This window comes from Talpa europaea (assembly GCF_964194135.1).
Source record: "Talpa europaea genome assembly, chromosome: 9".
NCBI lineage: Eukaryota > Metazoa > Chordata > Mammalia > Eulipotyphla > Talpidae > Talpa > Talpa europaea.
Genome location: NC_140076.1, coordinates 34748513 through 34773685, shown reverse-complemented (window position 1 = coordinate 34773685; position 25173 = coordinate 34748513). Strand labels below are relative to the sequence as shown.

At 39.5% G+C, this 25173-nt stretch overlaps 1 protein-coding gene across 2 annotated transcripts in view; it reads right to left on the bottom strand.

The window, feature by feature from the left end:
* Positions 1-5405: 5405 nt before the first annotated feature.
* The window catches only part of UBTD2 (ubiquitin domain containing 2), a gene marked incomplete at both ends in the record, with an annotated part of 60494 nt that continues 40726 nt past the window's right edge, over positions 5406-25173 (bottom strand). Inside the window, 2 exons of one of the 2 annotated variants that reach the window (XM_084244133.1) lie at positions 5406-5803; positions 23380-23616. In XM_084244133.1, coding sequence (XP_084100259.1) covers positions 5406-5803; positions 23380-23616 — 635 coding nt within the window. The remainder of the gene's footprint in view (positions 5804-23379; positions 23617-25173) is intronic. The other variant, XM_084244134.1, reaches the window with a different exon arrangement.

Below are 25173 nucleotides of genomic sequence, written 5' to 3'. Positions count from 1 at the left end.
GAGACTACTACTAGCTGGCCGGAAGCCAGCAGCTGGAGATTAGCCACCCTTCCTAAGCCCTCACCACTTCACTTATCTTGAGACTGGCTTCTGCCTCTTTTCTGCCTGGTTATTTTTGGTAGTGACAGCTTTAGGATCCAGGCATGGCTACGGGTAGAAAAACTACAGTGAAGTCTTTTCTCTCCTCTTTTCCAAGGGGAATGCTCCTGACATACATAAATGGCTCCCCCGCAACACACACACACTCTAACTGCAAAGCAATGAGCACATTATACCTTTTGTTGTTTCAGAATGGGGGCAGGGAAGGGGAGGAAAGCTAGCCAAAGATAGTAGGTATAGTATGTATTAATTTTGGCTAAATAATTTTTATCCTAAAACTTATTCAATACCTTTAATACCTTTAATTATTCAAAAAAAATTTGAAGTTCAGGAATGAGCAGATAATATAGCTTCCCCTCCTCCTGGAAATCATCAGGGTCACTATAAAAGGTACCATGAGCCAAACAGTCAATTAATAAGATATATATTTTTAAAGTATCTTCATAAAATGGGTGGTTCTATGATGGGTAATTAGGAAACTGATCATTTAACTATGACCGACACAAAGTGAAAATTAGTATAAAAAATAAAATTCAGTGGCACCAGTAAAGTGGCACTCTTTTAGGATGAGGATTACACCATAGAAAACAACGTACTAATGTCTAAGATTTTTTTTTCCTCAACCATATTATGTGACAAAAATTTTTTTTTAAAGATTTATTTATTTATGCACACAAGAGCTGGGGTACAGGCCAGAGATGCGGGAGGTGAAAGAATCCACCAGAGACAGAGCAGGGAGCAGAACAGGCAGACTGAGTGAAATACACTGCTGAGGGGAGCAGCAGGCGAGACAGGAGAGGTCTGCTGCACCATGTGAGTTGCTCCTTGGCTAGCTAGTATTGAACTCGTGCTGCAGAGGCTGCAGATTGCCCCATAGTGTGGTGCTTAACCCCTTGTGCCACCAGGGAGGCCCAACAAAAATTTTTTAAGCCTATTTGTTGGTATGCACATAGATGCTTCAATTAAGTTTCATCATTTCCAATGAGTTTATCTTCTGTGCTTTTAAGAACAGACCAAGTACATTTAGATAGTTTTGGGATGGCAGTAACACTCTATATTTTTATTATGTCATAGTTAGGTCAGAATTCCTAAGCTAACAATGAGAGTGTCGCTGGGCCTAAGGAATGGGTAGAATGGAGCAGCACTTGGCCTGGGAGGTGAATGAAATGGCAGACTTGCTGAAGAGATGACTACTGTTTCAGCTCAGGACCATAGCTAGTTCCTCCATCAGCTAGAAAGAAGCTAATTAAGAGAAGTGATATCATCTCTTCCACTAGCTCTCTTGTATTATCATCACAGGCCTCATGCCAAAGACAGAGACTAAAGGTCAAACCAACTGTGCTGATACCTACTGAGAAGGCAACTAGTTACCCATGTGACCACTCCCCACAGAGTACATCACAGGAGGCTGGCCACAGCAAGGGAGCTTACAGCTGCACTCCTTGTTTTGTTTTCTCTTTTCCACAAGTAGGAACACTGAAGCATCACAGCATCTAAAAGTTGGGGGGAAACCCAAAGTATATTTGCTAATTTGTCTATAGCTAACAAGAAAAGACCATTACAAAAATATAGTTTCAAAAACTGTGATCAGAGTGATTTTTTTTCACACCAATGGGAAAAGAGATGAAAATAATTCATTAAGTAGTGTCAAGAGAAGTGAGGTAGCTATCTAGAAAAAAATAAATATGAGCTGCTACCCTATTCCTCATATCAAGATAAACGTCAGGTAATGAAACCATGAAAGGGCTAAAAATATATGAAAACATCGTTACAGTCTCTGAGTGGGAAAGGTGTTTAGAAGCTCAGACCCAGAAGTCATAAAATACAAGACTGGTAGATCTGAATGGGCAAAACTTAAAACTTATAGATGGTAAGTCAACAAAAAGACAAAAGAAATAACATGATAGAAGAAAACTAATTTCCTTAACAGTATTTATAAATTAAAAGGATAAAGACCAAAAAGCAGTAAGAACATTGGCAAATAGACAATTCACAAAGGGGGAAAAAATGGCCTTAAAATATATAGTAAAATGCTAAACTTCACCCAAAGGAGAAACACAGGACATAGACTGTCAAAGATCCAAGGCTGACCTGGTCATGGAGACATAAAAGCAGTCATATTGCTATAGTGCAAGTGTAAATCGGTGAACTCTATCTGGACAACAATCCAGTATCTACTCTCTCAATTAAATACTCTTTGATCTGGCAACGCCCTTGCTCAGGCGTTTGTTCTACAGATGTACATAGACACAGACATAATGATAGAAAAGGACACTTCATGGAAGCCTGGTTTACAGTGGCAAAGAGTCAGAAACAGCCAAATTGACTGGAATGAAATTCAAATTAATGGTGGAACTCCCACCATGGGTATTATTGCAGTTATAAGAGGAATGAAGCAGATCTAGCACTACTGTTATGGAAATCCTTTAGGATTCACCATTTTAGAGAAAAATCAAAGGTACTGAATAGTATATATATTTATGGAAAAAACAGGAAAGAATAGGGGAAGAAACTTTTCCACTAGAACAGTGGTTCTTACAGAGTGGTCTGGAGAACAGCAGCAGCAACATCTGAGCTTTTGGAAATGCAAATTATTGGGCCCCCCTCTGATCTACTAACCTGGACCCTCTGGGGGAAGAGTCCAGCAGTGTGGTTTAAAAAGCTTCATAATTCTGGTATATGCTCACGATCTGAGAACCACTGTGCCAGAGCATCTTTAAAGATACCCAGAAACTGATACCAGTCATTACGTCTGGGGAGAGGAATTAGGGTTTGTTATGTTTGGATTTCTTCCCCGCATGTATACATCACCTATTTTTTTCTTTTTTGTTTGTTTTTTAAAAAAACATTTTTATCACTATTTTTAATAAAAATTGAATAACCTGAATCTGCCACTTTGACCCAAAATGGAAAAGAAATGAGTTCAGTGTTTCTGAAAAACAATTATGAGTTTTTGTTTACAGCATGATTCTTTAAAAAAAACAAAAAAACAAAAAAACCCACCTATTTTAGAGCAATATTTCAGTGCAGAAGAGAAAATATAGCTATAAATGACCAACGGTGGGTTGGCATAGCTGAACCTAATTTTGGTGATAATGAACATGTTTTATTGAGCTGAGGTCTTAAAAAGGAGGAAAATCTTTTTAGAGGGTTTATTAGAATAAGGCAGATTACCCCCAAGTAGAGAATAATGATAATTAAAAACCCAGAATAAAGGCAAGGACAAAGAGAAAATTCAACATTTTTTTTTTTTAAAAAAAGCACAAAAAACCCTACATACTAAAATTGTACACATCAAGTATTGGTCCAATCTTATATCAATCTATTTACAATTAAACAGCACCATGGTTTTCTCACCTAGGTTAGTTAAACATGCCCAGAAAAGTGTTATTCAAAGTATGTTCCTTTAAAATAAACTCGAGAGCTCAAATCCTCAACAAAAAGGACTTTTTACCAACCATAGATAAATGATAATATCACCAAATTTAAAGAAAAATAGGTTTGAAAACTTTTTTCTTGACAAACTAGGAGAAATGTTGCTATTCAATGTGGCACACAAATTAATGATGGTTTTTGGGAATGGGCATTGTACTGAAATACCCTCATACCTCCACTTCCAAATATAAAAATACTCCTTTGGAATTAATGTTGCTATCTTCTCTTGTATTTAGATTCAATTACCAGGAAACCTCAATTAAATGTAGCCACAGTCTTTAAAGTGATTGTATAAAAAAGGGAAGCAGTTAAAGCTCTCAGACACACACTTAAGTTACAATTGTAGACATTATATCTAATCAGACTAAAGGAGATTTAATACCATTACATTGAACTAATTAATTAGCACTTCCAGTTTGCTGTTAAAATTAATAATGGTGCTTCACATCCAGATAGGTGTGGAGGTTTATTTCCCAACTGAGAACAGCCTAAGTGCCTTCTTGCCTCTACTTGTCCATTTCAGGGATTATCGGGGATACTGTGATCATGTTAAGGAATAACATGATCATGGAACCAACATTTAAAAGGCTCCAAATTCAGTAACATCCTTGGCGGCTTTATTCAAGTCATAGTACACAAGAACCAGGCTACTCATTGGACTTTTCAGAACCCAATTTGAAGAGTGGTTCTTAATTTGCCTCTTTTCTAGGAAAGATGAGGGGGAAACTGACCACCATCACGACTTGAGGTTAACAGTGAACTAAAAGCATGGAAGTGTAAAGTGATGTTTCAACATTTGGTCTCATTGCGCAAGTTGAAGCGACGTCAGTACGCCTCTTACACTAGTAAATTATGAGTTGACATTTTCTCTAAAAGACTGATAATGGGCACAATTCTCCCAGGCACAGATTGAATGGGTTTTCCTTAGACCCTTCCGGCAAATTGGAGGAAAAGAGAGAACTACTTCATTACCTTATAGTGGGAACAGCTGTACCTGATTCCTTGCATTCACTGGCCCAGGATCCATGCATGTAGGGGTATAGTTAGCTATGAAAAGTTCCAAGCAGAGTAGGTAGATCAATGCAGATATCACGTAGTAGTGACCCTTCTAAGCCTGGAAATGAAGACAGCTTCATTACATAAGCATTTCAAAATACCTATGCAGCAAGAGGATAAAAGTTTCAACTGAGTATCAGCTGAAAATCCTATCTGGCCTTACAGACTAAATTATTGCCTAGTGTTCCAGAAGAGTGCTTGCCACCCACGTGCAACAAATTTTAGTGTGAGTGTAAATAAGGAGCTCAACCTATGGGGATGGGGAAAGCAATACTGACACACAATTTGCTGCTCTCTACTCCTTTATGGCTAAATAGTAATTGAGCAAAGAAAGACCAGATTAGAAATGAACCTCAAATACTGCTCTTTTCAGTCTTCATTTTTAAAAGCTCAAGTTTTATAACTGTTATAATTTCTGAGAATTATAGTCAATTTTTTTTTTAATTCTGTATTCAAAAGGTGCTTGGTGCTGTTCTTCATGGATGCAACGTTCTATTTACAGTCCAAATCATCTAAATACAGCCATCACGTAGTTGTTGGGTGTTTTAAAATAAATGGTCATCTATTTCTTAACTGCCTCTCAAATTAGAAATTGTAATTACATGAGTCTCAAAGGCTGGCTCTTTGTGTTTTATTAATTATTTTTGTTGTTCTCCATCACAGATGGAATTTTTCACTAGTAATTCCTCAGAACTAAATCCATTCACAGGGAATTCAGAGCAGTGAAAGTAAATTTCACGCCATAGAGTAGGAAATGATGAAAGCAACAATATAAAGGAATAGGAATGATCTGGGGACCAGCCAACAGGACCAGTTCAGTTCTCAACTGGTGTTGGGTTTTGCAAAGGTTGGCTGATGATAACCTGCACAACATAGTCTTTTGGGATTTTCAGCTCCTCCAACTTCATTTTGTCAGTGAGCGGTCTGCCAGAAAAGAACCATCGCTGACTACTTGGCTCTACCCCTTCTGTGGCGTGCAGCCTCCTCTTCATGTGGTATACTGTGTCTGTGCTGCGGACCACAAGTTTGAGGTCTTTGCCTGTGGAAAGGCGCAAGCGGAGCTGACATTCATATCCAGAATTAGGTGGTGGCTCGGGAATATCCAGAGTCTCTATGTCGCTCTTTTCCTCTATCATGTTGATTGGTGGTGCCAAGCAATAGACTGGAAGTTGGTATCGGTTTCCCAATTCATCATAGCACTCTGTCAGTGCACCTTAAGAAAGAGAAGATAGGAAAAAAAATAACCAAAAGGGAATGCATTTTTGTTTACATCTTGAAAAATGCTTAAGACTCTCTTGCTGGCTTACCATCACAGGAAAAAATATATAAAATAAGGCCAATCATTGCCAGTAGATCAGCAATGATGATCATCAAGGCCCACAATCAATTATTTGAGTGTTTACCTGATTCTACATTAACCAGGATTCTACCTCTTTACCCTCCCTCTTCTAAGTCATTTCATACCTAGCTACACTTATATTAAAATGCAGAGGAAAAGCACACAAAATTCAATTTACTAATATTAGATTATTCATGCTTACACCAAATAAGGGGAGATTTAAACTGAATGGGATATCTTTTTTTTTTTTTTTAGTGTGTGAGACCTTTAAAAGAAAAGAACTTTAATAGAATTACTGTGCATAGAAATAGAAGAAAGGACAAAAGTTTCCCAGTAAAAAACACAGTAACCCATCCCCTTATGGGTAAATTCCCAGCCAAATAGGGTTGGCCTAATGCTGGATTCCTGAGGCCTGAAAACTTGCCACAAATCTAAGGCATCTTCTGATGGGAAACCATAGGCAGAAAGGGTCAGGCAAGTCTGAGACAAAAAGAGCAAAATCAAGGTATAAATCAAGGTATGAATGTGCTATCTATTAAAGAAATTAATCTACTACTTTGAAAAGGAGGGGAGGGAAATAATGCCCAATTTACTCCAAATACAGTATTTTAGAACAGTTTACTTAAGTGCATAGACTTTTTAACTTGAAGTACTTGACCAGAAGTTTTTAACCCAATGACAAACTAAAGTTGTTAATTCATCACAAACTAAAGACAGTTAAGGTTACCAGTTACTCTGGCTCCTACCTTATATATATGAATCTGAGGACAATTACTACAGAAATGACTGAAATGTTTTATTTAACCCCAATTAGCCAATTTGTTACAGAGAAACCATGGGTTAAAGAGGAAGAACAAAAGGAGCACAAAGTTTATAAGCAACTAGCTCAGGGGAGAGATAAAAGCACTTGTTTAGAAAATGCTTTAGAAAAGATATTGGTAAAAATCTTTAAAGTATAAACTCATTATAATTACCAGAACTTCCCTTGGGGGTAACTGAAAACATTTAATGAGTATTTTTTTGCAAGGTTATTCTGAATGTGTCCTTTGCTCAAACTGCAATATTAATGGCAGCTGATTATCAATTTGGATGAAAATCAAAAATATCTACCATATTCAAAACAAAGACAAGCTTGTGACTATGGGGAGTGGGACACTGAGAAATGGTTGCCTATGAACAAATGAGTTAACGAATTGATCTCTGTGGTCACTATTAATAGGCTGAAAACACAAAGCATCCAAAAACAGACTGGAATAGTCACCAGCCCACCATGGATTGCACAGGGTCTGCTTCCAAGTTACATAAGATGGGCAGGGCTGAGAACTCAGTCATGATATCCTGTAAAGCCAGGAACTGGGCACAGTGCAGGTTTTCCTGATCCCATGCAGACCGGGTAAAGGAGGAGTCAGAGTCCTCAGTGGTTTTGCAGGTCTTTTATTTGGGGTTCACCAGGCATATGGCAGGCAGGGGTGCTGGCTGGGGGGCTGGGAGGCTGGCAGGCCTCCCAGCCCCCAGCAAGTCTTCACACTCTCTGGGCTCTCTAGCGTTCGTTCTGCTGCTTCTCGGCTTCTGCTTCGGCTTCTGCTGCTGCTGGCTGGGGCTATTCGCGTCCCCCCGTGACGCCGCCCTTAAAAGCACAGTCTTAACTCAGCTGAATCCCATCTACCTATGCCCACACCCTATTCCAGGTGCCCGCCATCAGGCATGCATTCAGGACAAGGATCCATCATCTATCCTGATGGCGGAAGGGCAGAAAAGCCTGACATTTTCTTTACCCTACACCTCCCCTTTTCCCTCTGTGTTTTAAACAAGATACTGTTCAGCCTCTATACTGTTCACTAGTTAATCTGAACATAGCTGTGACACTGCAGAAATGGAGGTACTGCAAGTATGGCTGTGCTCACCAGCAGCAGGTCTCCACACGAGTGACCAGTACATTGACGTGCTAATGTATTTTATAAATGGGTGCAGTCGGCTGTGCAAATTTCACCCTCTATATACTTTACATTCCTGGTCCTGAGCAAAGAAACCTGCCAGCATCTTTCAGGTGGGCTGGCCATCAGGAGAACCAGGAAAAAGCAAGTGGAAAGTTCACTACAGACTCATCACTTCTATGAGGAAAACACCCCCTGGAACTCCTATACACTGTTAGTAGGAATGTAAATTAGTGTAGCCATGATGAAAAGCAGAAATTTCATATAATCTTTCATATGATGCAGTTATTCCATATGATTCAGTTATTCCATGATTCAGACAGGTTTCTGGTTTCATGCAGAAACCATGAATTTGAGGCAATACATGCACCCCCATGTTTATTGCTACACTATTTACAATAACCAAGAACAGGAAACAACTTAAGTGTCCCTTGATCAAAGAGTGGATAAAGAAAATATGATCTATATACACAATGGAACACTATCTAACTATTAAAAAAAGCCCAAATTTGCCATTTGCAACAACATGGATGGATCTAGAGTGTATTTATGTTTCATGATATAAGCTAAATGGACAAAGACAAAGTGTATGATTCACTCTTAAATGGTATACACAGACAACAAACAAAAAGATGAACTAAGTAAAACAAAAATAAACTTTCAGACTATAAAACCAATTAGTGGTTGCAAGAAGTGGGGAGTTGGGTAAATAGAAGGGGGAGGGTTGGGTAAATCGAGACAAAGTAGACAACTATATGAGGAAGAATGGAACTGAACTTTTAAGTGGTGAACTTAATGTAGTGTATACACAGGTCAATTTTTAATGATGTACACACCATACACATATATTGTTACAATGCAATGTTACTTCAATTAAATGAAAACACTTTCAGATACACAGCCCACTGATGATGGAGGGGAGGGAAGCTAGTCAATCTAATAGGTATGGCAGATATTTACTTAATTGTTCTACTAGTAAAATCTTTTCTTACAGAGGCACTATTTCAAATCACTACTTTGGAATCAGAAGACAACAATAAAATGCCCATTAATTAGCTAATATTAATTAGATGTTTAACCTTGAGCAGTATTCTTAACCTGAAATACCTTTATATCTTTCTTAATCAGCAAAATGAAGCAGTATAAAATTGACCTCTAAAGTAGTTTCTAAGTTTACATAAGCTGCTTCATCTTCAGATAAAACAGGCAGATTATAAACATGCAATTAGTGACTAAGCCAGAGACCTAAAGCACAGTATAATGAAATATAGACAATGATACTGCACTGCAATTACATACCCTGCTAGAGATGCTCAATAGCACAACAGCAATCCCATTACAATACATAAATATATCAAATTAACATGTTGTATATGGCAAATATATCCAATAAAAATAAAACAGCAGAACTGCAAATTAAAGCAGCCAAGCATTCATTCCGTTAAGAATGATTTCTAGGCCTCTCTGGTGGTGCAAGGGGTTAAGTCTCAGCACTATGAAGCTATCGGCAGCCACTACAGCACGAGTTCCATCCGCAACCAGGGAGCTGACCCATATGGTGAAGCAGACCTTTCCTGTCTCACCCACTGCTCCCCTCAGCAGTGGATTTCAGTAGATCTGCCAGTTCTGCTCCCCACTCTATCTCTAGTGAATCCTCTCACCCCCCCCCCACACCTGTGGCCTACATCCAAGTTCTTGTATGCATAATAAAAATAAATAAATCTTTTAAAAAAAGAAACAAGAATGATGTCTTGACTGAAGGACAGTCTACATTTTCAGCCTCCTTAGGAACCAGGATTAGAAATGTCACTGCAGCCTCGTGAAGTGTTAAAATAGTAGTACACACCAATCTCATGCAAAGTACAATCTGACAGACACTTGGGCTCTTCCTACATGTGAATATTCATTCCTCCACCAGAATGGAGAGCTGAGTTTCTTCTTCCTTTCAATCTATTAAGTCAGGGATTCATGTTTTCAGATCTCAAATGATGTGAATAAAATCTCTATGGAAGAGGTAACGAAAGTTCAGGAGTTAAAAAATAATACTGGGCCTCCCCTGGTGGCGCAGCAGTTGAGCGCTGGGTTGTCAGGCTGCCCGCAGCCTCTGCAGCGCCAGTTCGATTCCCAGCCACCGGCGAGGGTCCCACCAAAAAAAAAAAAAAACCCTATGAGAAATAGACAGAGGTGGGCCTCCCCGGTGGCGCAGCGGTTGAGCGCTGGGTTGCGAAGCTGCCCGCGGCCTCTGCGGCACCGGTTCGATCCCCGGCTGCTCCCAGGCCACTGGAGGAGGGTCCCACATGGCGCGCAGACCTCTCCTGCCGCCCGCTGCTCCCCTCAGCAGTGTACTTCGGTCCTTCTGTCTGCTCTGCTCCCCGCTCTGGCTCTGGTGAATTCTCTCACCCTCCCACGCTTCTGACTGTACCCAGTGCATGTATAAACAAAACAAACAAACAAACCAGCAAACAAATAAAAAGCATGCCTCTATAAAAAAAAAAAAAAAAAAAAAAAAAAAATTAAAAAAAAAAAAAGAAATAGACAGAGGTGGCTACTACAGGGACATAAGTCATTCAGCCATTAGGTTTATTCAGCCAATCAGGTTTATCTTCTTATTCTAGCCCACACAGTATTCATATGGTTTGATTACATTTTTAAGTTATAGTTTCATGGGTTACCCTTTTCCCAAAATTAAATATCTTGGATCATGAAGCATCAATAAAAACCATTTTTGAACAATAAATTCCATTGCTGAATACTACCCCAGAATTTATGACTCCTCTAGTAGGGCCAGCTCTTTTGAATAATAACTTCCAATCTGTCACCATTTTCTGGCCCATTGCTCTCTACTGAAGATAAAACTGCTCTGCTAATAATGATCTCTATCACACAACCTTTTCAGGACTTTGTGAGGATTATTAGTAAACAATTCTTACATTCTCAAGAGTCACTGAATAAACATTTACTAAATACCCAGAAGTATGCAGGACATGTCACTGGCATTAAGGAAAAGTTACAAGAGAGCTAAACTTGTTCTTGATCTCCAGGAGCTTATAATCAAGATGATCAGATACAACTGAATTCCTGTTCATGCCTCAAGATGATGAGATACAACTGAATCCCTGTTTATGCCTCAAAAACCTAACTAAATCATACAAATTATACACTGAGAAATCAAACACAGGAGCTGAACAATCAAACAACAGAAGGTGACTAGAATTGGCAGAGCCAAGGAAAAACTCTGCAGAAATACAATAATATGTGCTGGGTACAACACAGAATAAAAATGAAAGGCCACCAAGAAACAGGAATGATATGATAACAAGAATAGCAAGTGGCTTTGTTATTTTCTTTTTAATAAAGATTTATTTATTTATGCATACAAGAACTGGGGTATAGCCCAGAGGCGCAGGGGGTAAAAGGATTCACTAGAGACTTTAGGGAACAGGCAGACTGGCTGAAATACACTGCTGAGGGGAGTAGCGGGCAATACAGGAGAGGTCTGCTGCGCCACGTGGGTAGCTCCCTGGCCGGCCAGGGGAGGCTGTGGATAGCTTCACACAGCTGTGCTAAACCCCTTGCACCAGCAGGGAGGCCCGCAAGTGGCTTTGTTGAGGTGGATATAGAATGTGAAGTTACCGCACAGCAATAGTGAAAAGCTAAGAGAAAAGTTCGGGAGTTAAAATAATACTACGAAAAACAAACAGAGCTGGCTACTACTGAGACATAAATCATTCAGCCATTATGCTGGTAAACAAGACAAAGTCTAAAGATCATCAGTTGCAGGAGGGAAGAATGACTGACTGGAATCAGGGGAATCTGCTGAAACGATTGCCTGACTACAATTACACTGAAGCTCTCAGCAATGGTATAGAGAATCAATGGTAACTGGCAGGATCTAATGACGGGTTATACATGAAGGAAAACAAAAAGAATGAACTAACATGGAAATGAGAGTGACAGAGAATTTAATATTACAAGAGCCTTAGCATAGTTTTTTGTTTTTTAAAGATTTATTTATGCACACAAGAACTGGGGTACAGGTCAGAGGTGTGGGGGGTAAGAGGAATCACCAGAGACAGAGCAGGGAGCAGAAAAGGCAGACTGACTGAAATACACTGCTGAGGGGAGCAGCGGGTGAGACAGGAGAGGTCTGCTGCACCATGTAGGTAGCTCCCTGGCCAGGGATCAAACTTGTGCTGCAGTGGCTGATGACAGCTTCATAGGTTGTATCTTAACCCCTTGTGTCACCAGGGAGGCCCCTTTGCTTAATTTTTAACTGTTTCAGGTTCAATGAGATACTTAAGTTACCTGCAGGTAACTAAAAAAGCATATGGGGAAAGCAGTTTGCAGAGTAAAATTCTCAAATGTACATATTTATTTTTAAAGATTTATTTATTTATGCATGCAAGAGCTGGGGTACAGGCCAGAGATGCAGGGGGTGAGAGGATTCACCAGAGACAGAGTCAGGTACAGAACAGACAGACTGACCAAAATACACTGCTGAAGGGAGCTGTGGGCGAGACAGGAGAGGTCTGCCTCACCATGTGGGTTGCTCCCTGGCCAGCTGGGGATCAAACTCGGGCTGCAGAGGCTGCAGACTGCTTCGTAGTGCGGTGCTTAACCCCTTGGCACCACCAGGGAGGCCCTCAAATGTACACATTTAAACATAAAAACAAATCCTTAAGTGTGCTTACTATTTCTAGCTCTAAGCACTTCATACACATGAACATTTCATCCTCACTACAGTCCTCTGAAAAAAATGTCTGTTTACTCATTTTACAAATGGGAAAACTGAAGCAGAGAAGCAACTTGTCTTGTTCACAGACAGGAAGTATCAAGAGTGAAATAATCATATTCCTGAAGTAAATGTTTACTTCCTCCAGTAGCAATACAACTAAGGGCTTGGTTCCCAGGTTAGTAACATGGTTAATGGGAAGGAGGAAATGGAGCAAGAGGAAAACAAAGGCAGAGGAAAACATACAAGAGGAATGAGAAGTCAAATGTGAATTACAAGGAGCAGGAAACCGACAGAGCCAAAGGCAGCCCAATTTGCCAGTGATGTTAACTGGAACTGGAAAATGAGGCAAAAGAAAATGGTGACAGAGGTGGTATCAATGCTGTGAGGCCATCACATGTGACAAAAAGGACATTATTAGTGTCATGTCTCATCTATGATATTTATGAGTGTGTCAAACATAGGACATAGTCAAAAGACAGAGTTTTTCTTCAAGAAATCCTGTGCTTTTAAACACAGAAGGGAAGGAACCAGTGTAAAAGTTGGTAATGGGGGACTGGTCTTTCTAGAATCACGTTTAGCCATGCTTATATGCGCAATTTACAAAAGGTTCTGATCACCAACCCACTAGCCACTGAGGATATAATCCATTTAGCAATTCTTCACCAGTTCTGAAGAAGTTCCAGTCAGGCTTGCTTACAGAGCTCCCCAAATGTCCTCTGTGGAAGCATGTTTGTTTTTTCTCCCTCCTTCTCATGAAACCTAAGGTAGACCTCAGGTCTTAGATGCCCCCTAGGATAAATGATTGCTAGGGCATCACCACCAGGTCAGGAAGCCCCGAAAGCACCCCTTGTAGGAAGAATGTTGTGAAGGCTCCACCTTTTGTTCTGATTTTATACTTAATTTTCTGAGCTTGTTTTTAACTTATCTTTTTTTCTTTTAAAGATTTATTTATCTATGCATACAAGAACTGGGGTACAGGCCAGAGGTGTGTGTGAGTGGGTGAGAGGATTCACCAGAGACAGAGTGGGGATCAAAACAGGCAGATTGAAATACACTGCTGAGGGGAGCAGGGGGCATGTCAGGAGAGGTCTGCTGCACCATATGGGGATCTCCCTGGCCGGGGATCAAACTTGTGCTGCAGTGACTACGGATAGCCTCATAGTTTGCGTCTTAACCCCCAGAGCCACCAGGGAAGCCCTAACTTCTCTTTTAACTAGATAATTGGCTCAGCTCTTCTACTTTCCTTGGTCAACTGTTTTCTATGGCTGTTTATGCCTCAAACTATTTCACAAGAAAATTATAAAGGTAAAACTAAATTAGATGCTGTTAGGTAAGGAAAAAATGTCAGGCTTTTCTGCCCTCCCGCCATCAGGATGGATGATGGATCCTTGCGGTCCTGAATGCATTCCTGATGGCGGGAACCTGGAGTAGGGTGTGGGCCTAGGTAGATGGGATTCACCTGGGCTAAGACTGGGCTTTTAAGGTCGGCGTCACGGGGACGCAAGCAGAAGCCGAGAAGCTGATAGAGAAGCCGAGAAAGAAGCAGCAAAGTTGAGAAAAGGCCGGAGAGCCCATATAGAGTGAAGACTTGCCTGCTTTGTACCGGGTAAATCCCAATAAAAGACCTGCAAAAACCACTGAGGACTCTGACTCCTCCTTTACCCGGTCTGCTGGGTCAGTAAACCTGCACCGTGTCCAATCCTGCCCCCTACATATGCCAAATAATAAAAATAGCTTTACTGAAATACCATAGTCTAACATTTAACTCTTTCTCAGTCTTTCAGGTTAAAAAGAAAGAAGTACTTTTAAGTGTTCAAAGGTTTCAAGTCTTAGTCCTCTGTATTCACTTCTATAAGACTCAGCTCATTCTAAAAACTTTTACCTCTCACACTTGCATAGCTGCATGTACAAATGTGTAAAAGTTGGAAAATCAATCTTTGCAAAAGGAAACTTCTGGAGACATGATAATGTGATCTTGATTGTGGTGATAGCTTCATGGGTGTGCATGTGATTAAACTTTACAGTGTAAGTATATGCTCTTGAACATACCTCAATGTATACCTCAATATAGTTGAAGAAGAGTAGTCTTTAAAACACTAGAAACCTGACATAGAAAACTACCCTCCCCAAATCAATTAAGTGGGTCATATTCTACAACTGCAGGCCTTTGCCACACTGGATGGCAAAGGCCTATTAGGATGTCTTTTTAACCTATTAGGATGTCTACTCCTGACTTTTTTCTTACTGGTCCAGAAGGCGTACAATCATGTACTGTTCAATGAATGTGACTTCCTATCGCAAAGAAAGGCCTAAACACGTAAGTGAACAGGAAACTGCTAAAATTAGGACAAGAACTCTGAAATAATAGAAAGAATGCAAAGGAATGAAATAGTGGGTTAGACCTCTGATTCAGGCAGCCCTTGCTGAGCCTGATAAAGGAAGAGAAAACTGCAGGCAAAGCAGTGACACCTGATAGAAGGAGCAGTGGAGTCAATCACACCCAAATTTTAATTTAGATCCTAATTTTGAATGTCTCTAACCTGTTTCTAAACCATTACAGTACCTTCCTCACAAAGGATTGAATTAAAAACATATGCAAAATAGCTTTGTACTGATGTTCCTTAAATTATGATGGGGTTACATTCTGAGAAACCAATTGTTAGTTGAAATACAAGCTGCAAATGCATTGACTAAACCTAATCCACTAAATATCATCGCTTAGCTTAGCCTACCTTAAATGTGTTTAGAACACTTTCATTAGCCTGCAGTTGGGTGAAAGCATCTAACATAAAGCCTAGTTTATAACAATGTGTTGAACATGTAATTTATTGGCTACTGTAGCGACAGCGGTTGCTGTGCCCTCATGATTGCAGGCTGACAGGGAGCTGTGGCTCACTGCTACTGCCAGCCCTACAACAGTATCCTACTGCATACTGTATGCCTGAGAAAAGATCAAAATTAAGTATGATTTCTACCAAATATGTGTTATCTTTGTACCACTGTAAAATAAAAAGTCGTGAGTTGAACCATCATAATATGTTGGGGACCAGCTGTACATGAAACAAATCCAGAGAAACCACTCAGTAAGAATATTGGTTCCCTTCTCACACAGGTTGAAATCTGAGAGCCAGGCTTATGGAGGAAAATTCACCTATGGCATTATCACAAAGGATCAAGTTTTATTAAGTTTGAGTCCACTGCTTTATTCTTCATGGGGTTCTCTACAAACCTAAGTCAAAGGGCCATCAAAATTATCCTCCATCCAGACATTAGAAGTAGTTTTTCGGGACTGGGACTAACAACAACTTAGAGGCTCACTCAGGCAAATGCTTTCCTAAGAATTATATCAAGCTTCTATCAGGTAGTTAGACTTTTAGGAGAAACTTTTAGGTTTAGCTCTCTCAACCCACCAAATTAACCATTAAGACTGCAGCATTCAACTATTCAGCAATCAAAAAAGATAAACTAATGCCATTTGCAGCAACATGGATAGAGCAAGAAGGAATTATGCTCAGTGAAATAAGTCAGAAGGAAAAAGAAAAATATCAGATGGTTTCACTTATAGGAGGAACATAGGGGAACCGAATAAGGCATTAGAGAAGAAAAAAATAATAAAAAACACAACGCAACAAAACAAAAATGAACAGACAACAATAAACCAGAGACATTCTGCAGGGCAGGAGGAGGGAGAGGGATCAGAACGAGAGAAGGAAGAGCACAGGGACTGTGGTGATGGTGCACAGGTGAATGGTGGTGGAAATTCTATGGAGACCACACCTGAGAAAAGAAAGCAAACATTGTTAAAAATGAACAATGATGTAAATAAAAATTAAAAGAGAATGCAGCATTCAGAAGTACCAAGTGTACCATCTTTTCTATAAGCACAGGTGAAAAGGGTCTTAGTATGTATGTAATGCTAAAGCCATATGACGGTCAAACCAGGATTAAGAGCCGGGTAACAAGTGCCACAATGCTTAGGAACACTGATCTTTCTTTCTTTCTAGCTCTTTAAAAGGGACAAAGAACAGATCAGAAGCACTTGGACACCATGTTCTATTTAAACTGACCCAACTTTATTTTTTTTTTAATTTATTTATTTATACAAGCACTGGGTACAGTCAGAAGCGCGGGAGGGTGAGAGAATTCACCAGAGCCAGAGCGGGGAGCAGAGCAGGCAGAAGGACCGAAGTACACTGCTGAGGGGAGCAGCGGGCGGCAGGCGAGGTCTGCGCACCATGCGGGACCCTCCTCCGGCGGCCGGGGAGCAGCCGGGGATCGAGCCGGCGCTGCAGAGGCCGCGGGCAGCATTGCAACCCAGTGCTCAACCGCTGCGCCACTGGGGAGGCCCTAAACTTATATTTTAAAACTCAAAATCATTTTTGTTTCTTTGAGGATAGAAAGAAGAAAAGGATATAACATTTATTTGTAACAATCAGTCATCAGAACCTTTATTATAGCCATTTCATTTCTAAACACCAAAGTTTGATGATCAGTCTGTCTCCAACTATGTTGCGGTCTTCATGCTTTTCATTCACAAAACAACTTATCAATGACATTTATTAAGACGAGTTCTGGGGCATCTCTGGTGACACCGGTTAAAGACACAGCACTATCAAGCTATCGCCAGCCACTGCAGCACAAGTTCAATGCCCAGCCGGCCCGGGAGCTAACCCATATGGCATAGCAGACCTCTCCTTTCTGAACCGCTGCTCCCCTCAGCAGTGTATTTCACTAGAATTGCCTGTTCTGCTCCCCACTCTTTCTGGTAAATCCTTTTACCCCCTGCACCTCTGGCTTACACCCCAGTTCTGGTATGCATAAATAATCTTAAAAAAAAAAATAAGAAATTCTTATCGGTACCATTAAAGGAATCAAAATTCCGGGCCTGTTTCTTAATGGGCTTCTAACACACTTAAACGAATTAGAAACAAGGTCTACAGATACGCATCTCCTGTTTATTTCTGTCCTAGAGAATCCACTTGTTTCTCTTAAGTAGTAACAGAAGCATATTGTCCTAAAGTATCCTATAGAGTGTGGAGGACCTAAAATGTTAGACACGGAATTAATACTGAAGATTACTTGTACTGTCACTTTATATAGAAAACAGAGGTGAAATGCCATGACAGTGTTATCAAGTTGCCTTAGTGTTAGATCTGTGTTCAAATTCCAATTCCAGGGCCTCCCTGGTGGTGCAAGGGGTTGAGACACAACCTATGAAGCTATCCCCAGCCACTGCAGCACGAGTTCGATCCCTGGCCAGGGAGCTACCCACGTGGTGCCGCAGGCCTCTTCTGACTTGCCCACTGCTCCCTTCAGCAGTGTATTTCAATCTGGTTGTTCTGTTCCCCAATCTGTCTCTGGTGAATCCTCTCTCACACACACACACACCACCTCCGGCTTGTACCCCATAAATAAGTAAATCTTAAAAAAAAAAAAAAAAAAAAGGAAAAAAAATCCAATTCCATGACCTATATTTCAGAAAAATAAAGTAACCTTTCTGTGTTTTAGTTTCCTGGTCTGCTTAAAATGGGGATTGTTATAGGTGATTATTACAGGCATGAGAATTAAATATTATCAATTCAAAACATGAGTTATTAGTATTTTATTATTCCTGAAACTCAGTCCAGGTGTTATTTTCATCATGTTGGTTCTCTATACATAGAAATGTTCTACTTAGGCTATTTATAAGTGTATTAGTTTTAAAACATGTAAATTGCATTACATAGTTTAATTTATTCACATTTGATACATTTTGAGATAAGATCTGGGGAAAAATCTGGGGGCAACTGCTTTCCCTCTTGTATTTTGAAGGGAATTTAAAAAAAGTTTTTAAAAGAATAACTTTTTCTATCTCCCACACCCCTAAGCATGAAATAGACTTTCAAAAACAGACTGGAAAAACTGGTAATGTTTGGCTATGAGAAGAAAAATCAAATTAGAGTGAAGTCTTGGAAGTTGGAGAAAAGTGAATGTTGAGCAGTTACTGCTCTCTGTAAGGAACGTGACAAGCGGCGCTTTTACATTAGAATTGCAGGGAGATGGAAAAAAACATTAATTGTAAATGTTAAAGAAAGAAATATTTATAATAATCTTTTTAAAAAATTAGAAGGTAGGGAAGGGAAATAGAAAAAAAATTTTTAATATTTTATTTTTATTTATGCATATAAGAACTGGGGTGTTCACCAGAGGGAGTGGGGAGCAGCACAGGCAGATCAACTGAAATACACTGCTGAGGGGAGCAGTGGTCGAGGAAGGAGAGGTCTGCTATGCCACCTGGGTTGCTCCTTGGCTGGCCGTGGATTGAACTGGTGCTGCAGTGGCTGGCGATAGCTTGATAGCGCTTGCTTTTAACCCCTGTGCCACCAGGGAGGCCCCAGAATAGACAATTTTTAAAGTTCTTTTTAACCGTCTATATCATAATTCTACAAAGGATTAAATGTTCATCATTACAAAATAAACAGGTATTGTTTCTGAACAAGCTCTAGTAGAAAATGACTAGTCACTATGAACCAGACTCTGAAAATTGAAAATAACCATTTTTTTAAAAACCCTGTTTATGTTAATTTGGGCAAGATGCTAATCTATAACAAGTTTTCACTGGCAAAATATTAGGAATATTTTAGGATTTTTAGATAAACGAAAAATAGCAGTCAGAGAAAGAAAATAAGCTCTTTCAGGAATTAAGGGCTGCAAGTTTTAAAATGCCATATAGATAATGGAAAATAAAACTCTTACAGGATGGGAGAATCTGGAAATGGGATACCATATCAGAATCATCCAAGAAAATTTTGCCAATACATAATTTTCTTTCTTTTTTTTTTTTAAAGATTTATTTATTTATTTATTTATTTATTTTTTTAATTTTCTAGAGGCATGTCTTATTTATTTATTTATTTATTATTTGTTTGTTTGTTTGGTTTATACATGCACTGGGTACAGTCAGAAGCGCGGGAGGGTGAGAGAACTCACCAGAGCCAGAGCGGGGAGCAGAGCAGGCAGAAGGACCGAAGTACACTGCTGAGGGGAGCAGCGGGCGGCAGGAGAGGTCTGCTCGCCATGTGGGACCCTCCTCCGGTGGCCGGGGAGCAGCCGGGGATCGAACCGGCTGCAGAGGCTGCAGGCAGCTTCGCAACCCAGCGCTCAACCGCTGCACCACCGGGGAGGCCCAAGATTTATTTATTTTTATACAAGAGCTGGGGTATAGGCCAGAGGCATGGGAGGGTGAGAGGATTCACCAGAGACAGAGCAAGGAGCAGAACAGGCAGACAACTGAAAAACACTGCTGAGGGGAGCAGCGGGCCCAACAGAAGTCTGCTGCACCATGTGGGATTCTCGCCAGCCGGCTGGGATCGAACCTGCACTGAAGAGGCTGTGGACAGCTTCACAGAGCAGCGCTCAACCCCCTGTGCCACCGGGGAGGCCGTGTAAATAATTTTCAAAGTGAAAACATAAGTATGTAAACAAAATTCCCAGATAATTATGACACCAACTTCTCTCTTAACTTGCCCTATTGCCATTTGAGAATAATATACCCAAAACTTATCAGTGGTATTAACAGAGGAAGATAATTTGAAAGTACAGATTTATTTTGTCCTTGGACAAGGCAGAAATGTAATATGACCTGATGACTATAATTGTAACAAAGAACATAATATTCAATGGAATCACAGTAAAAAGAGGAATCATGGGAGGAAAGTGATTCTGTTCTTTTCTTGAAAATTAAGTCATTCTACTACCTCACACCACATAAAAACCAACTCAAAATGGATAAAAGATTTGAATGTAATACCTGAAACTATAAAATACATAGAAAACATACACAAAACACTCCATGACATATACCTCAGAAACATCTTCTGAGGACTCCTCTCCAGAAACAAAGAAAATGAAGGAAAAGATAAACTGCTGAGACTACATCAAACTACATCAAACTAAAAACCTTTTGCACAGCAAGAGAGACAGTAACCAGAGACACCCTAAATAAAAAAAAACTACAAAGAGCTCACATGATTCAACAACAACAACAAAAAAAGCAAACAATCCAGTCAAAAAATGGGCAGCAGAGCTAAAGAGCTACTTCTCCAAAGAGGAAATGCAAATGGGCAACAGATATAGGAGAAAATGCTGAACATCACTAATAATCAGGGAAATGCAAATCAAAACCACAATGAGATACCACCACACACCAGTGAGAATGGAAAATATTTTAAAAATTGGCAACAACAAATGCTGGTGAGGATGTGAAGAGAAAGCTGTTACACTGCTGGTGGGAATGCAAAGTGGTCCAACCACTATGGAAAGCTGTGTGGAGGACCTTCAAAATACTAAAAATAGAGCTACCATATGACCCAGCAATTTCACTCCTAGGAATCTACCCAAAGGACAGAGAAATATTAATTCAAAAGGACACCTGTGTGGATGGATGAAATTTCTATAATACCAATGAGCAGATATAGATATAAGCATCTAAACAGCTATTTAGATTTCGAAGTTCACCCAAGAAAATGGACTTTTGATAAGTTTCAGATATGAACAAGGGAGTTCAATCAAGGCTATCAAGGACAATATAATGATGCAGAAAATTATTAAAGAACTTTAAAAGAGGGAAGCTCAGACATCAGTTTCATTCTAGCCAAAGCAGAAAACATTCCTTAAACATAGAAAGGGGGTAGAGGCTCATCCAATATTCTAATTTTTCCAAGAAAAATTTTCCCTAATCTGTTTGTTTGTGGAGCTGTCAACGACATTATTTTTCTTGGCAGTTCACACAGATAAGCAGCAATGAGGGACCACAATCCTTAAAGATCTGAGTCCATCACCAACAGCATATGCATGGGCCCCACTTCACATGAAGCAGAGCTACTCTGCCTCCATGAACTTGTAAAAGAAGCCACAATTACAGACTACAGTTAAATATTCCTATAAATAACTATCATAACTGCAAAAGGAGGAAGTCAAAGTTTAAGGGTTCTGGATCTCAGGCTTCTAAATAAAACAATCATAGATAGTACATAACATAAACTTTTCTCACCCCCACCCCCACTTGTAGGCCTATGCAAATATAAATACATTCTGCTTAAAAAATATAGGAGGTTTTTTTTCTAAAAAGATGATAAAACTATTTGTAAAATAAGTCAAATTCCTTTACAACCCTTTCCGTTATATTTGAAGACAATATTTGAAGACAAATTGTTGATAAAAAAAGTAATGGCATGAGTTGATGTCTACCTCAAACATATACACAGTAAAGAATTGAGACTATCCATGCAAATAGAGACTAAAAAGTCATATACGAAAGTGGCATTTTAATATAAAGTTTTCCAATACAGGAGGGATCATTTTTATACCTGTGTAGAAAAAGTGATCCACATACAGTGGGTACTCAATAAATGTCATTAATACAAATCTGTGACAACAAATTAATGGAGATTTAGAAAATGGTGATGGAAGTTAAGTATCTTTTATTTGAAAAAGAGTTGAAGGACATAAAGTAGATGATTAACAATGAAAAGCAAGATCTTCTGAAAATGTAGAAAAAAGGGAGATAATAAAAAAGAAATTGAAGCTATGGTAATAAAAAAGGCCCTTCTTTTTATTCCCTGATAATGAATAATAGGAAACAATGCAAGAGAATATAGGTGATTAATATGTGTGGAAAAAGCAATGTAGAAAAATATTAATTTGAAAAATTGAAAAGAAAAACTTGCAAATACAGTAATCAAAAGAACAAAGAATAGAATATAAATTAACATGTTAAGTCTCAGTATACCCTGATAAATTTTTTGTATTTCTAATAAAGGAGACCAAATAAGAGAATGATCATGGGTCCAGCACATGCCTGCCTCTGGAAACATTCAAAGTAGACAATGGTCTTCAGGGTCACATTCCATAGCAAAGGAGAGAGGTTTCTAATAATACTCAGAGCCATAATCATTGAAAACTGCCCTTAAGAACACTTCCAAGTTTAGGTTTGCTCATTATGCTAAAAACAGATTTGATTTCAGCAATCAAAAAAGATAAACTCATGCCATTCACAGCAATGTGGATGGAGCTAGAAGGAACTATGCTCAGTGAAATAAGTCAGAAGGAAAAAGAAAAATATCGGATGGTTTCACTTATATCGGGAATATAGGGGAACCAAATAAGATATCAGTGTAAAAAAAAATAGTAACAGTACATAAACACAACAAAGCAAAAACAGACAATTATAAATTAGAGACATTCTGCAGGGGAGGAGGGAGAGGGATCAGAGGGAGGAGCACAGGGGACTGAGGTGATGGTACACGGGTGGAAATTCTATAGGGACTACACCTGAGGGGGTTGGGGGAGAAGCAAATATTGTTTAAAAAGGTACAATGATGTAAAAAATTTTTTTAATTTAATTATTAAAAACAAATTTAAAAAAAAAAAGTGTAATGACCAAAAGAGTGACGATGGAGTCTCTATAATCTCTGAGCTCTAAATTGAGAGTGCCTCTTCAGTGCTGGAGGGAAAGTGAAACAGTGATTCTAAAAGATTTGGGGGAGGGAGGAAGATGATGAAGAACTAGACTATATGGAAACTAGAAAGCAGAGGTTATCAAATGTTCTCTTCCTTGAGATTAAAAAATTTAAAAACTAAAACTTTCTTCAGCTGAAAGATATACAAAGAAGCAAAGAACAACATTACTCCTTGGTACATTAAAAAAAAAAAAAAAAACAGAAAAAGAAAACTTCCCATGTGTTTCCTGCTATTCAAAATGAGTTGACAGTGTTCCCCAAGTCCTACAGGGCCAGACCTACCATGTGGCAATGTTATGTTTGCACCATCAATGATTGCTTGCGCCAGTTCGTGATCATTGCTCTCGAAAGCATGTGCCGCAGCCTTCAACGCATCCCATATCTCTTTTCGGCCTTCAAAAGCTGGTGCGGTATCCCAAAACTCGTCCCTCTTGCTGCGCAGCTGTCCATCTGTCATGGGATAATCGCTTTTCCATTTTGGTTTCTCCTTTTTCAAAGGTTGGTTACGACCTAATGCAACTGAGAAAAAGAAAATGTTGTTATCAAAACCAAAATTTATAAAAGATGTGTTAAAAGCATCTGTTCCTCTTTGATTCTGTCATTAAAAGTATAGCAAGAACTTTTCTACTAGCTAATTTTTAGATTCTGAAATTCTCCTAACCTCTTTTAGAACTGTAAGAGCAAATGGCTCTCTCCAAAACCTTCCAATGGCAAAGGAAGGATAAAGGATAGTTTAAAAAATTACTAGATAAATAAGTGTATCATCAGACTATATTATCAAGAGTCAAAAGATGCCATAAAAGAGAGGTAAGATACTAGGTAAAAAAATAAAGAGTAACAGTAGCTTGAATCTTAGGACATTTATTAGAGATATGAAGCCAGAAAGTGAGAACTAAGAAATCCCAAAGAGGCAAAAGATGGCCCTGTGGTGGTCAGACCACCAGATCCACAAGGAAACAGATCATAGGAGTGCTCGCCTCCTCCAGCACTTCCCACTGGCCTGTGGTCAAGGAACTGTGAATACCTCTCTGAAACTCATACAGGAGCTAATTTAGAAAAGGGTGAGGGAAAGGGGTGAGAATCAGTCTTCACTCTCTGGGGGAACTATTCAATAGGATTGGAAGAGGTGATTCTTGACTCTGGACCAAGCAAGACGCCGCTAACCACAAGAAGAACTAGAATGCCATACACTTAAATTCAATCTGAAAGAAGAAAAGGGCAGGAACCCACTCCTTTGTTGCCGCCAGTGGCAGCCTAGCTGCTTAGAGAATGTTACAGAGTAGTAGAGCCAGAACAAGTGTGAGGCAGCTTCTTTGTACCCAGATACTTACCTGGCCCTGATCACTGATCTCATGCTGACACAGAGAGCAAGTCTCACCATATACAGTGTCATAGATAAGAAATAGTTTGATAGATGGAAGAAGAGATAAAAAGAAAATTGAAGCTCGATGGAGTGTTGGGTAAGAGTGGGTGGGAAATAAATGACAGTGCAAGTGGGAAGGAGAGGGTGTACGTCAAAATTCAATGTTCTATATTTAATTGCAGGAAGAATACCAATTTAAAAGAAATTATTCTCAAAATGGTTCTAAAGAATCCATAAAATTAACCACTACCTCACTGGCCCAGGGCCAAATGAAATTTGACTATTCATAACAGAAGTAAAATGACCTAGGCCCTGAGCAATCGCTATACCATATGCCAGAACTATATTCTTGTATAACAAGACCCACTAATGCCACAGTGTATCTGGTTCACGCGTGGATGAAATCACATTCTCTTCACTCAGTCTGGCCACTCCATCTTAAGGCAGCGCACATCAGGTCTTGCCTTCTCACCTTTAGAGCAGCACAGCATGCCAGCTGTTTTTTCCTTAAAACACTCAGTATCTTGACTCATGGTACTTTCTGGCCCTTAGTCCTTGTGAAATGCAAACCAGCTGAATTCTAATAGTGTGCACAACAGTGCAGAAAACTATCTACTTAGCAGCAGAGCTAGAAATAGAATCCAGGTTTCTTCCTTTAATCAACTAATATCTACTGAGTGTCAACTAAAGGTAACACTATAGATGCGCATACC